The sequence below is a fragment of the Podarcis bocagei genome (genome assembly GCF_964188305.1).
Source record: "Podarcis bocagei genome assembly, chromosome: 2".
Taxonomy (NCBI): domain Eukaryota; kingdom Metazoa; phylum Chordata; class Lepidosauria; order Squamata; family Lacertidae; genus Podarcis; species Podarcis bocagei.
This window is the reverse complement of record NC_138126.1, coordinates 81380828-81395859: the sequence shown is the minus strand read 5'-3', so window position 1 is coordinate 81395859 and position 15032 is coordinate 81380828. Positions and strand designations below refer to the sequence as shown.

The window sequence follows — 15032 nt, the reverse complement described above, 5'->3', positions numbered from 1 at the left end:
TTATCAGTTCCCTGCTTTAGTTTACTGCAATGAATGCACAATGATAGGATATCGTTTTATGCCTGATAAAGCTTTTGACTAGCTTTTACAAACTATGCAACTACAGAGAGGTTTTTTTTCTTGCAATGCAAATTCAGTTGGAAGCTTGAATTGTTTGGATCAACTTCTGCCATTCCAGATGTCTCTTACATACCATGAATTTCTTTGGCCGTCTTCCTATGTATTCTTTTTCCATCAAGGGTTTAACAGAGTAACATTGATGCAAGTATGTGTTGTTGTTATATTTAATTGCCACTGCCAGCAACTTTTGAGTAACCTATTGGCATTTATTTGTGTCAGTGATGGGGTCTTGAAATTTGGCTATGTAAAGTTCTCATTAATCAAACTGACTGCCTTGTAAAAGGAGCTGAGGTTGTTTCCCATCTCCACTGAAAATTGAAGTGTTTGTGATATTGTTAGATATTTTTAAATATCATCCCAGTCTACTGAAATTGATAAAGTTACTTTCCTAAAGAAAGTTTTGTAAGTTTAATTTACATTTGTTTACATTTTCTGTGAGATATCTTATCAGCTGTAGTTCTATTTGCAGAAAAGATGAGGCATTCAAAATTCTGGTTTGTGAATATTTTACTAACTTTAAAACATTTACTACTTTGATTAAAGGAGTATGTCCATTCTCCCCATTCAAATGATTTCATCACTAACCGATTGCTAAGTACTGCTTTGACTGGGCAGAGTAATTAATGCTTAATATTGGCAGCAGTCAAATCTGAGCTTACACATGATATTGTTGGATTTTTTCCGCTAATCTTTTGACTAGAGTCCTAGAATAATTGTGGTTTTTTATTAGGCTGCTTAGAGGATTAAATAGATGCCACTAAATTCTGTTGACTTTTTTTAAAAAAACAAAAGCAAAAAACACCTCATCATACTGTCAGTGCATTCTCCAATGATAGCTTCTGTGGTGACAGAATAATCTGTATTTCCCTGCCACAGAAAAATCCAATATTTCCCAGTTATTTGGGCCATACCTTTTTTTAATAGGGAAAATATATTATCCAACTTACATGCAGTTCTTTTGTACTACTCTCTGAAGTGGCAGAAATCATGTGGTGAGACTTTAAAAAGTAACACTAGAGCTCTTGAAGGCACACATAAGAGCATTCCATGGTCCTTCTGAAGTGCATTTTCAAAAAACTTGATTTTACTCCCCTTTCATTATATAAACCACCAATGTTGTAAACTGCTCAATAGAGCAAAATATGATTTTTAAGTAGTAATAGCAGTCTCCTTCAGTGCTGAAGAGGCCTAGGACTCAAATTTCAAAGCTGTGTCTTTCAGCAAAATGACTAGGCAACATGGTAAATGATATTCATGTATTTATGCAAGTTATTTTTTCTGCTGTTTATGTAAAAAATTGATTAATGTTCAGAATCAAGCACAGGCTGTTCCTGTACTTATCCTCCGTTAAAGGGGGTACTGTGTGCTTGGTACAATCGTTTCTGTATCTCAGATCTTGAGAGGTGCTAAAGATTTAATGAGTGACCTCTGTCATATTCCTTGATGGGCATCAGCATTTAGCACTTTGTTCTGGTTTAAGAAAAATATAACATTCAGATCATATGTAAAATATAGAAATTAAAATTGACCTTCCTGTTCTTAAAAGCAGCCATTTATAAAGATCAAATACAAAAACCCCAACCTACAACCAGCCATTAAAATTTGACCAAACAAATTTTATTTTATTGTTCTTTGAAAACATTTAATTAATGAAAAGAACTATTTTTTTCTTGCTCCTCTTTCAAAGCAGTCAAATTAACCTGACTTGAGCAACACCAAGTAATTAAACCATGCCCCAACATTTCCCTGCTAAGAAAGGTTTATCCTGATTTCTCTTATTTCCTTAATGTACCAGTAGTTCTTGTCATCTCATTACGAGGCAGTAATGATGCACAAATGTGAGTGTAAAGTGGTATGGCCGCCTGAGATGGATTAATTAAAGTTTCTGGCACTAATTATAATAACTACTGCTTTTTATTGTTTAAACCTTATTAAACTCTGCAATCCCTTCAGAAAACCAAGGCTCAGAGAGTAAATTGTGTATGCTGAAAACCTAAGCAATACCCTCTTTGAAATTTATCCCCTTCTGCTAGCCTGCCAGTGAGGTTATCATATCTGCCAAGTCTGGGAAGATAAATCTTGGCTTGACTGTCTAAACTGATGTTCATTCTGTACCTAATAATAACACTTTTCCTCTTGTTCATGACTGTTCAACTGTACAGTGATTTTTTAATATATATTTTAGGTTCAGCTACAAAAAAATTGTTGCACCTACCTATTGAAGTGTTGGGTGTTTTCCACTGGTTCATATGGCAGATGGATTATCAAAACATGTTACAGAATTTTTTTTTATCATAGCAGTGCAGAATATGGTCTTTAAAGGATATATTTCATATCAAAATACCATATCTCACATAATCTGGGTAGTCAATTGTATGCAAAATCCCATGACATGTTTAGGAGGAAAACATTTTTAATGCAAAAGAAGTGTCCTGTCTCACAAAATGTTGCCTGTCATCATTATTTTTGCCCTCAGCTATTTTTTCCAGTTTCTGCAACCCACTTTTCAGACTTTTCTGTCCATTGTAATAATAATTGGAATAAAGCTGTCTACAAGAGTTCTAGTGTAGTTTTTTTATGTGAATGGTGCCACGGACCCCCTGAGTGGGTCACACAGACCCCCTGGAGTTCACGGACCACCAATTGGGAACCACTGATCTCGAGCATTAAGGTATTTTCCAAGTTTGTTTTTCCATGTGGATGCAGATATGTATTTGTCCTGGAAGACACTTTATCCTTGGAAATTGTTTTAAAGGTTTTCAGTAAAGTAAAAAATGAGAGAATGTAAAGGAAATATGCACAGTTTGATGGTCACAGCTTTCAGTTTGGTTCTGGCCCCAATACAGAGTGCTAATAGTTATCTTTTAAAGCCCTAAATGGCTTTGGAACAGGATACCTGAACCGTATTCTCCTCCCATATATACTAGCCTGGGCCTTAAGATCTTCATTGAGCGGCATTCTCCCAGGTACTGGGAAGTGATGTACTTTAACTGTGTGTTGAATGCACTTTAAATGTATGGTGTGGATCTGCCCAAGTGACTGATGTTCGTGAAATTTTGCCCTGCAGGAGTGGATACTTCTCCTTTATGGTAGGTCTTCAGCTGCCCTTGTTTTAGTGATAATTCTGTGCTACAGCAAGTCTTTTACTGCAGCCGGTTGACCTAAGAATGCCAAATTTTGCCTTTTAAATTACCGTGCCAAGGTGAATGGGGGTGGGATGGGAATGATTTGAGAATTGAACCTCCAGCTGTTTGTAGTTGAGTGTGAGAGAAGCAGCCTGACATTTGAGGAGCCCAGAGAATGTTATCCTCTCATTATACATTCAGTATGCAGTCTTTTTGCAACTGCAGGTGGCCAGCATGGTTGCAGGCATGCAGAGTTCCTGTACTGATCTTCCAGTGACAGAGGTGTTTTAAGAAATTACAGTGACATGATTCTAACCAAAATTGAAACACTGTGTTGTACATCACTAGAATTTTTAAAAATGGAGTGAGTTGAAAGTTATGTGAAGTATTCTGTTGGCAGTTTAACTGAACATGAAATAAAATCCTGTGGAAGTAGTAGCTTTTGAAATAAGGCAAAACAGTGATAGTGCTTCGCTGATAGGAGCAGCTATAAACTTAATCATTGCTAGTGAGTCTGTCAGCTAACATTTCCGCTTCAAGCTTATGCCAATCTTCTAATTAAGTGATGAGCTCAAATAGCTGAAGAGAGCTATTAATGGCATTTAGTTAATTGGCTCATGTGATCCTACCAATAAATGTCACAGTGGGACAAACTGTTAATGTACTGTTAACTAAAACCAGTAGATCTTAGCTGAGCTGGGAAGTAGCTTGTAGATCATCCCTTCTAGAGAAAGGAATAATACTTAAGAGTCAAGGATTGAGAGATCATTATGTGATTCTACTAGCTGAGAAGATTTGTGTCTCAGTTGTGGCTGCTGGGCACTCAATTCAGCTCCAATTTAGGCTTAATGGTGGTAGACTTACAATGGATTTTCACCAGGCTTCCTGCCAGCATTGTGTGTTTGCCCAACAAACCTGGATAGAACGGTTGCATCTCATATCTTCCAAACTAGTAATCTAATGATAATGATAATAATTTATTATTTCTACCCCGCCTATCTGGCTGGGTTTCCCCTGCCACTCTGGGCAGCTTTCAACAGAACATTAAAAACAGAATAAAACTTCAAACATTAAAAACTTCCCTAAACAGGGCTTCCTTCAATTACTCTTATTTATACGATAATAAAATGTGCTCTCAATCCCAATCCCAATACCACTTCTGTCAGATCAGAGAGGGTTCAGTGTACACCAGCAGAATTCCCATTTTAGCCTACAGTGGTACCTCGGGTTACATACGCTTCAGGTTACAGACTCCACTAACCCAGAAATAGTACCTCGGGTTAAGAACTTTGCTTCAGGATGAGAACAGAAATTGTGCTGTGGTGGCAGCAGGAGACCCCATTAGCTAAAGTGGTGCTTCAGGTTAAGTACAGTTTCAGGTTAAGAACAGACCTCCGGAACGAATTAAGTACTTAACCCGAGGTACCACTGTATATGAAAAGAATTGGAGATTTGTTGTGACTCATAATGAACAGGCAAAATCCCCTTTATTCTTAAAGTGCTTCAGCTGTTGTGTTAGATGATCTGAACTCTAAGCAATCTTATCCTTAGTCATTTGTCTATTCCACATGTATATTCCACAATATATTCTCTCATTCACTATAATGAAGGAAGAGAGCATAATCAAGATTTAAATAGAAGAGGACCTATGACAAAAATTAGTATCCTGGCAGCATGCAGGGTAAGCTTCTCAGCAGGATAAATACCTGGGGAGAAGAAAAAAGGTGTTGAGAAACAGCAAGAATGTTGGAATTGCCTGTAAGCCATTTCTATAATTAATGTTTGGGGGAAGCAAAAAATAAATAAATCAAATCATTTGGTATATGTTTACATTCATTGTGTTTGTATTCAAAGATGAGGCTAGCTGTTACTAAACCCAAATGCTTACTGAAGTTGCTGTTTAGAATCTGATGACATACTAGTGGGATTCAAAATGTTCCATTTAATTGTTCTTTAAAGTGTATAAAGGTGGGGATGTGATGCAGGGAGGGAGTTTGAAAAGCTTTCATACACTTGTCCATAATAGTTTGGAGTCTGCCAAATTTGCACTCAACCTATTAATTTCCTCTAAATTCAGTGTGTGACTACAGTTCTTGTATATTTGAGGCCTTCCAACAAGCTGGTTGTTTTGTGAACAGTTACATCTACTGTTCTGGATTTTATAGATGGTCAGCACAAAAGGCAACTTGTTCTAATTGCATAAAAAATAAAGAAGCAGCAGATTTGCATGGTCAAGTATCTAAAGAAAAGACTATTATTACCCTACAGTCCTACCAGCATTCACAACTAACCCCCTTTTATAATTATAATCGGTTGTAGCTTATTTTGAGATATAGTAATTGGCCCTAGGTCAGACAATAAGTGTTTTATGACAGAGCAAGGATTTAAACCTGGGTCTCCGACCCACGTCCAACGCTTTAGTCACTACACCAAAACATATAAGGCACACAAAATATGAATAGGACCAACCTGACTTTTCAGATGATTCATTACTTGCATTTTCTGGCAGCATTCTCAACCTTAGATAGTTCGCCTTAATTTTCCTTTGCTTTGAGACCATTATTCTGTTAAATATTTTAATGAATTCACAGCCTGCTGAGCACTATACCATATTTTAACTGGTAAACATAAAACGTATCTTATTGGATGAATGAAGTTAAACTATATAATCTGCTAGCTGTAAACTAGGGATGTCTGTTACTCTTTTCAAAAAGAGATAATTGACGTTTGTGCAACTCCTGTGGAGACACATATTCGTCTTCTAGAATATATCCTGTTGGATTTCCAGTAGCCGCTTAAATGCAGCCAATGTGACTTGTTTATACAGTACCAGTGTTGGAAGACTTTCCATTTTTATTTATTTTCCCCCATTTATGCTGTTGTTTCTAGCTCTTGCTACTTAGAAACACAAAGTATTTGTTGTGAGACGTATTCTTCGAAGATTCCTACAGCTCACTTGAGTGCAAGTTTCATTTTAGATATTCTTTGGAGAATTTGGCATTTGTTGCAAAAAGAGTCAGATAATTGTTGCTTAGTTTTCCTAGCTTCAATAATCAACTAAACCAACTAAACATTGAAATCTGGTAACTTGCTCAACACTGAAGAACTACTGACAACTTGTATATTTCTGTTTGCACAAACATGATCAGCAAAAGATTAGGCAAATATTTGTCTCCTCTTTCAGTCACGTCTGGTGAATAAGAGCCATCTTATCCTCAAACATTCAAAATTATGAAATGGCTACTATAATATTGACAAGTATTTTTGCATTTTATTCACTATCCTGCTTGTAGTAACTACATGAGTGTTCTATGCAGCAAAAATGTAAAATGTGTTTGGTGATGAGAACACAGTAAGGAAATGTTTGTATGTATTCCTGGTGTGAAGCACTACATGTTTAGGAATGTGCATCTACCCTTCACATTCATATATGTTTCAGAGGTCACCAGTTTAAAAGGCCGAAAGCATACAGCAATGGGAGACAGGCTCCAGTGGAAATCCACTCCTTATATAAAAATATTGCATTTAATGATGAACAATTCAGCGTATTTTGATCATATCTGGTAACTCAGAAATGGAAGAGTGAAATGTATTTTTTCCTTTTGTGACGAGATGCTCTTACTTAATAGTTGGCTCTTGGGGCAATGGCATTCTGAAACTTTTTTTTGTTACAAATGATTAATCAGACTGTAACAGATGTCACAAAAAGTGAAGAAACCCAAAAACACTGTGGAAGATCAGAATGGAGTACTGTTGAAAAGGCATTTGAGCTGGGGAGGAGATAACCAAAAGTTGTTACTCAGTTTGAACAGCTCTCAAGCAGAGAAAAGGAGCAAGTTGTTTCAACACAGTGCCTGATTTCTTCTCTTCTCCCCCATCCCCAGTTGCACTAGGTCGTAATCAGCCCTTGAAAAAGGAAAAACCAAAATGGAAAAGTGATTATCCGATGACAGATGGACAACTGCGCAGCAAAAGAGACGAATTTTGGGACACCGCACCTGCTTTTGAAGGCCGCAAGGAAATCTGGGATGCCTTGAAGGCTGCAGCACATGCATTTGAGAACAATGATCATGAACTTGCACAGGCAATCATTGACGGTGCAAACATAACATTACCTCATGGTAAGTATGCCCATAATGGATGGACTTTAGCAGCAGTGAGTAGAAAATAATTTTACTTAGACAACTTTCCAGATGACCAGGTCCACATGTAAATGAATATAATGACTGCTTTTTGATGTTAATTATTTAGAAAGGTTTAGCATTATGACAAAGGAGCCTCAGTAACCTTCAAGTTTACACATCCCCCACCTTCTGATAGAACCATGAGGAACAGATTGTGAGTTTCATCTTTAGAGTTGTGTATGTTTCCTCTCTGACATCATCAGCCAGGGTTAAAATTGTGAGTACAATATACACCACAGCTCCACAAATGCACAAAGTGATTAGTATCAAATAACAAATTTGTGTTCTACTACTCCATTGTCATACAGTCGTACCTTGGAAGTCGAATGGAATCCGTTCCAAAAGTCCATTCGACTTCCAAAACGTTTGGAAACCAAAGTGGGCTTTGGATTGGCTGCGGGAAGCTCCTGCAACCAATCAGAAGCTGCGGAAGTCCCATTGGAAGTTTGGCTTCCAAAAATAGTTACTTGTGGGTTTGCAGCATTCGGGAGCCAAACATTCCATAACTAGACTGTTCAAAAACCAAGGTACTACTGTACTCAGTTTGAGAGACAGTACCTCTTTTCTTTGAAGCAAGAGAAAGACCTGGGAAAGACTGGCATGACACATCTCTAGAAATCCTTTCTGGGGACAGTAGAAGTTCCTGGTAACCCTCTGAAAGCAGTCATTTAAGCAATTGTTCCTTTTTTGCTTGTAACTGTTGGATTGTTACCAACCTTTATGCTGTAAGGAGAAATGGGCATGTGTGTTTAAAGAGCAGGGTTTGGTTCACATTCTTGCTGTATCATCTCCTTCCTTTCCCATGTCTTGTAATTATTTGAAACCATCGGTAATATGAACATCTATACTCCACTTTCTGAAAAGCCCGCTTTTATAACCTTTTTCTAGGCAGCCTCTTAGCATAACCCTTTTTCTGATCTTCACCAGCAAGTACTGTTAACACACTGAGGATGAATAGTTGCTTAGTCAGGTCTCAACTGTTCTCTTTCACTTCTGCTTTCTCTGTTCTTTGCCTCATACCTCAGCTGATTTTTCCCTACTGAAAGATAACTTCCAACTAACAGTTAACAAGCCCATTCATTATGGACTAGAACCACCAGAAAATCAGAATCTGTTGTTTCCCAGACCCAATCAAGATGGATTTACCTTATCCTGGCCTTGTCTGTAAAAATTAGAAGCGCTTGTGTCTCCCTCCAGCTTTCAGAACCTGTTACCCAGCAGCTGCAGTCAAACCTTGGTTCCCAAACACCTCCAATTTGGAACGTTTCCACTCCCAAACACTGAAAACCCAGAAGTAATTACTTTGGTTTTCAGTCATTTTTCGGAAGCCAAACGGGCTTCCGGAATGGATTACAACTGAGGTTTGACTGTACCTTGAAATATGCCTGCAACAGAATAGGAGCACGAGACCTGAGACTTGTGACAGTTACACTCTGACATCAACAGTTCTGACATCACAGAAATCATTTTCAAAGCACAAGCCATGAATGGGCATATACATAGTATTTCTGCACACCCTTATATCTTAATAAAGTCACCATTATAGTTTAAGTTAAGATTTATATGTGTGTATTCTAGCAGCTTTTCATCCTACAAGGAATGAACTGCTCGGGGACTCGGTTTGAGGTAAAAGGAATTAAGAGCTGGTGGGAAGTATCTAAAGCAGGGGTGGAAAATCTTTTTTGGACTGATGGCTACGTTACCCAGTGGAAAGCTGTTGGGGCTGCATTCCAGACATGGGTGGGGCCAACCCCAAATTAGCCTGGGCATGACAGTTCACAGTCACACATCCTTAATTTACACACACACACACACACACACACACACACACACACACACACAGACCCTTAACACAGATGCTCTGTCTATTTCTCCACCCTCCAGTCCTGTGCCCAGAGAAAGCGACTCCTGTTTCTCAGTGCACAGAGAGGAAATGCTGCAAGCTGCTCTTGCTGGGTAGCAGCTCCTAGCAGCTTCTCTGTGTACACACTTTTCTCCATGCAAAAAGATGAATCCTTAGAGAACCCCTGGAGCATCTCCTCTCTTTGTTGATGCACAGCTGTTTTCTGAACAGTGGGAGGGGGAGCTTTTAAACAAGATAGTGCTCAGTTGTTCAGGAAGGAGCTGAGCAGTGACAAAGAAGGAGTCACTTAGTTGGGCTCTTGTTGCGTTTGCTGAGGGGTGGGACTTCAGGGAGGGGCCTGGGTGAGCTGGAGCTGGCTCATGGGCTAGAGGGTCTCCAGTGCTTGACTTAAGGGACCCACAGCTAGGATCACATAAAATATATTTGTTATGCATGCTCTGGCCAGTGTCACCATCCAGTGAAGCAAGGAATACTGGGTCAGCTACAGCATCTCTGTCCCAGCAAAACCACTATCAAAGTAAGTTCAGCTTGGCCTCAACTGGATATATATGCCACTTTACATCTTGCATAAACACAAGAGACCTACTGGGTCCGGTCAATGGCCAGACTAGGCTTATTCAAGCAGTGTTTCATTTTAACAAGTAGTTATTACTCCTGCTTAAAGAAGAATCTTTCCTTCAGTTCCTTCCTCGCTTTTAACTCCTTTATGAGGATGAACAGTGGATAATTTTTCCTGTGGACCAATACAGCTTATAAAGAATTTTATGGTGCCCTGGATACAAGATGACACGGCACCAAAAGTAATTATTTTTGGCAGTGTCATCAAAGTTTGTTATTACCTGGTTCAGAACACACATTTTTCAGCTCATACTATTCAGCTATATTACAAATTGAATAGCATTTTTCAACAAATGTTCACTAGCTTGAAATATAAAACAAACTTTTCTGCTTGTGTGCTTGGTGTTCAGCATACTAAATGCCCAAAGTCACTGCTTTATAGGTGCATGCATACAAGTTATTTAATATTAAGGTTTTATTTCTTGTAATTGTGGCAAACTTTCAAGTTCTCTTCACTAGGCAAGATGTTGCCCAGAGCAGATGTAGGAACATAGGAAGCTGCCTTATAGTGAGCCAAACCATTTGTCCATCTAACTCAGTGTTACAAGCTTCGAGCTTGTATAGTAAACTTCTTACAAGAATTCATACAGGGCAAAGGAGATTTGGCGGCAGAGTAGAGAAAATGTGAATGAGCAAAAGAAAAAGAGCATGTGCGCACAACTGTACAACATATGTTCAATTATTACCTCTATTGACTTCTCATAGGTGCAGGTTCATTGTGCCTCCCTTGAAGTAGCTACTCTGGCCCCAAAACCGGATTTACTTTTTCAGCAAAAATAGTGAACAATTTTTTGTAGTGGCCCACTGAATCATTATCCTGATCTATGAAGGAATGCTCTGGTGACCAAGTTTAAAACTGCAGTTTCAAAAATTACATTGGCACAGATTGAAAATTAGCCCCAAGAGTAGTATTTGTTGTTTTCCCATTGGTATGAATAATGGTTTATGGAGTACAAGAGGACAGGTCCTGCCTAGAGGGCTTACATTCAGCTGGTTCAACACAGGAGAGAGAAATGGAGGCAGGGTTGAAGAAGGAAATAACAATCAGTTTCACTTTCTTATACTTAGATTTAAATACAATAGGTTATGGTTTCCGGGGGATTGTGCCAATAACTTCACGGGAAAGAGCTTTTGAGAAGGGAATTGAAGGAACTGCAGTGGGACCACGCAGGTGATTTGGGAGGCAGTTCACAGCATAAGAGGCAGGAAGGGCGACAGGATGAAGTCATTAGATGTTACAGGAAGCCTGACTGTCTTGGTCAAGGATACATTGGGCAGAGAAGGGGAGAAAAGTGAGGGTGAAGGCACGGTAGGGCTTTGAAGCTGAAATGAAGAGGGTGAACAGGAAACCAGTGTAAGAATTTCAGGAGGAATTAATCAGTGAGTTGAGATGGGTGCAGAATTTTGGCAGCATAGTCCAGGATAACAGTAGCTGTGTGAATCTGGCAGAAACCTGTTCCTGGTTGGCAGCTCATTAGCCGGCTTAAAACTAGTAATGTGGGCTCCAGACAGAAAGATGATGCATCTTTGCAATACTTTGAGATTAGTTAATGCTCCTGTTTAGTACTTGCTGTTTCCTTTAGCTGTCACAATTTTAAAGAAAGTTACTATGAGAATAAAACAAATGGTATGAATGCCCAGTTTACTGAAACAGTCAGTGATATTCATATAGGTTTTGTTTGAAACTAGCTTAATGAGGGATGTTGCTAGTGCTTTCTTGAATTTCTGCTTGCTTACTCGTTGGTTTTGTCCTTTTAAAAATGTGCTCTAGGGTCTTCATTCTGAGTGCCACATTTGCACAAACAAACCTTAATGAGGATGGTGGTTAGAATTCAATATAATCATGTTTGTGAGCATGACAGCTAGAATGAAAAATACGGTCAAGGTCTATTTAGCATACTGCAGATCTCTTTCCCTCCCCTATCTCCCTCCAACATTATAGAAATCCAGCTTCAACTGCTACTAATTGAATTGGGGGCAGCTTTCATTCTGTACTGTTGTTGCTCACAAACAGTAATATATGAGTGTTAAATTGTATACCTTCAACAGATTTGCTGTTTCCAGGAGCTAGCTCTTAACTCAGGGATTGCCAGCATGGTGTCTGCAAGTGCTAGTGTACCCACTCTCAAAAATCCACAAGACAAGGCTGCTTGCTCTTTCTACTCAGTTCCTATATGTACATTTCATTGGATATCAGGACTGAAGGCATGCTTCCAACATTCAGTTTCATTGGATGTCCATGAGTTCTACTGTTATTTTTTATTGTTTTTATGAAAGATTTTCTGGGGTTACAAAAGTACATACATCATCTCTGTTTTCAGATCATAAAGTCCTTTCTACGGATCAGTTATATTTGATGTGAGACTTTAATGCTGTATACAGTATAAGGTTGGGGGAGAAGAGAGGTAGAGGGAGAGAAGGGGGTAGTAAACTTTCATTCTTTTACATAGTATATGTGCAAGGTGTCATCATCACCGTAGGTAGGTTCTCTTTCTATTCATTTATTAGTTTTCATTGGTGCTGAGAGAAGTGGGGGGGGGGGCATGGCTTGGTTGGTTGCCTTCAATTGACTGCAGTGAGTTTTGTTTGCATGGCGGTGGGGGCTGTTGGGTCAAGTTAGCCAAATTGATTCATAGGCTGTCGGAGGGTTCTTGTTGAGGTCTACTGTTATGAAAGAGGAAGAAAAGGCTTTTTATCTAACTACTTTTTCCATGCCATGCATAAGAGAAGATAGGCAAAGAGCTTTTTTCTATGAGCAATGCATCAGTGTCTGTTGACACATATTTGGGGCAGAGGAGAGGCCAGTTAAGTTGTGTAGCTTAAAACCATTGTGCTAGCATAACTGTTATGTTGAATACTGCCCTAGATTTCCTGTAATGTGTTGAAGTTTGTTCTTAAATTCTCCTGAGAGTAGTTAATGTTCATTTGAATACATAAAATTAGGCAGTTTTTTGTGGTCTTGTGTAGCCACACACAGGATTTACGCTTGTGTTGGAGTAACAACTTAGAAATGTCTGGAGCTAAAATGGCACAAGAAGGCATTCAAGCTGCTCCCCTTTAGGGAGAAGCCCCCAAAGTAGATGTCTGTATCGAGAGCTGTGTTAGAAACAGAGATATGAAAGCTAGGAGCTAATGGCACCTTAAACCTAGGTTGTGGGCACCACAATGGAGTGTCTTGGCGCACTTTCTTTATAACAAGAATACTAAGCTGAAAATCAGTGAATCGCAGCTAGTATCTTATGTTCATTTTTCACTTGGTCTAGTCCTCATCTGAAGACTGCAAAAAAATCCCAAAGCCATACTTCCCCTGCCCACCCGCCCTAATATTCTTATGAGGGTCCCTTCTCCAGTCTTAAGAGAGTGGCTGGAAGTGGGGAGGCAGAAAAAGGTCCTCCTTTTCTTTCAGCAGTGGCAGTTTTAATCTGAAATCTTAGGCTCAGTACTGCACCCAGAGCTCAGAAACTGCTCGCCTTAATGAAATTTCCCGTCACAAAACGCACTTAGAACAATGGGAGTTTCAAACGTTGCTCAAGAGGCAGATGAATGTCTTCCTGCTCAGTTCTCTTTTGACTGCTGCCAAAGCAGGAACATCAAAGAATGTTCTCGGCCATAGCTATGAAGAAAGTAAAGTTCTTTTTAATGGCTTTGTCATTCAGACAAGAAGCAGGCAAAATGTGAAGTGTACCACCCTCAGTTTGTGATTGATACTCCCCAGTATTCAAGGATTATTTTTAAACATTGTTGCAACTTCCACAACATCTCTTATCTGCTGAGCCCATTCAAAATGTGTTTCAGAATTGAATTAGAAGCAAGAAGGAGGCACACATTATCTTAGTAGGGGTTTTTTAAATGGAACATTGCTCACAAAGCTGGGGGGGGGGTGTTACTCTCCACTTTGAGTGCTGCTCCTTGCTCCTCACTGGTAAGAACTATCCAGCATTTCCTTCTATCCTGTCACTGACTGGTTTTTACAGCTGGTCACTTTAGCTCTTGTGCCTTCAAGCCAAGTCTTAATAATGTCTGTCCCTGTTTCTTTAAAACTAAAGTGCCCAGCTTCCACAATTCATCAAATTCTATTGCTGTTTTGCTAAGCAGCTCAGGCAGAAAATTATGTGCATTCTTAGATACTTGCTTTAAAGGGCAATAATATGTTGACCTCCAAATGTAAATAGCAAACTGCTTCCATGGAAATTATTGAAATGCCTTTTGAGAAATGTGTATAAGTATGGCAGATAATTTTAGAGAAATGCAAAGCTGAATAGTGCAATGATACTTTGTTATCATTGTCTTGTATCCAGCTGCAATTTTTTTTGCCCATGAAAGCTGCTCTGCTAATATATTAGAGCTCAGCCCTGGTGAATCAGAGAGTGGATAGTAATGCAGTAATGTGGTTAGGAGGATTAAAGCATGAGTACGCTTTTCTCTAGTTTATAGATTCTTGTGTATCAACAGCTCAGATTATTATATGCATCCCTTTTCATATACTCATGCAAAGAATTGTAAGAAATGAAATTAACTGTGGTGGAGTCTCCTTCTTTGGAGGTCTTTAAGCAGAGGCTTGACAACCATATGTCAGGAGTGCTCTGATGGTGTTTCCTGCTTGGCAGGGGGTTGGACTCGATGGCCCTTGTGGTCTCTTCCAACTCTATGATTCTATGATTCTAAGAAACTGGAATATGCAGATTTGTATAATTTCCTCACTTGGCTGCCATTATTCTGCCTGTGGTGAAACTGTCCACCCTCTTCCTTGTTCCTCACACAGTGAGTGGAAGGCATGACGCAAACCCTGACCTTGTGAATGCTGAAACAGGTGTTAGGTTCCTGGCAGGGCCAGAGGATTTGACATATCTGAACACAGAGAGGAGGAGGGTACATAGGAAGAGCAGCAGGTCTACCCATGGAGACCTTCTCATTGCAGCTATGGTAATATCTGCGGTTGTCCTTCACCATCAATGCTCTGGTGGCAGAGGAGGCAAAATAGAGATGGCAAAAACAATCTGCTGTGTGCCAAGTCCTCCTGTTCCTTCAACCCCCCCCCCCCAAACCTGCCAAGAGCTGCCAGCTGGTGTACTGATTTCCTTTCCATTGTGGCCAATGGGAAGGAAAGTCTTTTTTTTTTTT

At 39.4% G+C, this 15032-nt stretch overlaps 1 protein-coding gene across 2 annotated transcripts in view; it reads left to right on the top strand.

The window, feature by feature from the left end:
- UBTD2 (ubiquitin domain containing 2) overlaps positions 1-15032 on the top strand; it is a 40758-nt gene that overhangs the window by 17024 nt on the left and 8702 nt on the right. For both annotated transcript variants that reach the window (XM_081178810.1, XM_081178809.1), the window contains exon 2: positions 7130-7366. In XM_081178810.1, coding sequence (XP_081034936.1) covers positions 7130-7366 — 237 coding nt within the window. The remainder of the gene's footprint in view (positions 1-7129; positions 7367-15032) is intronic.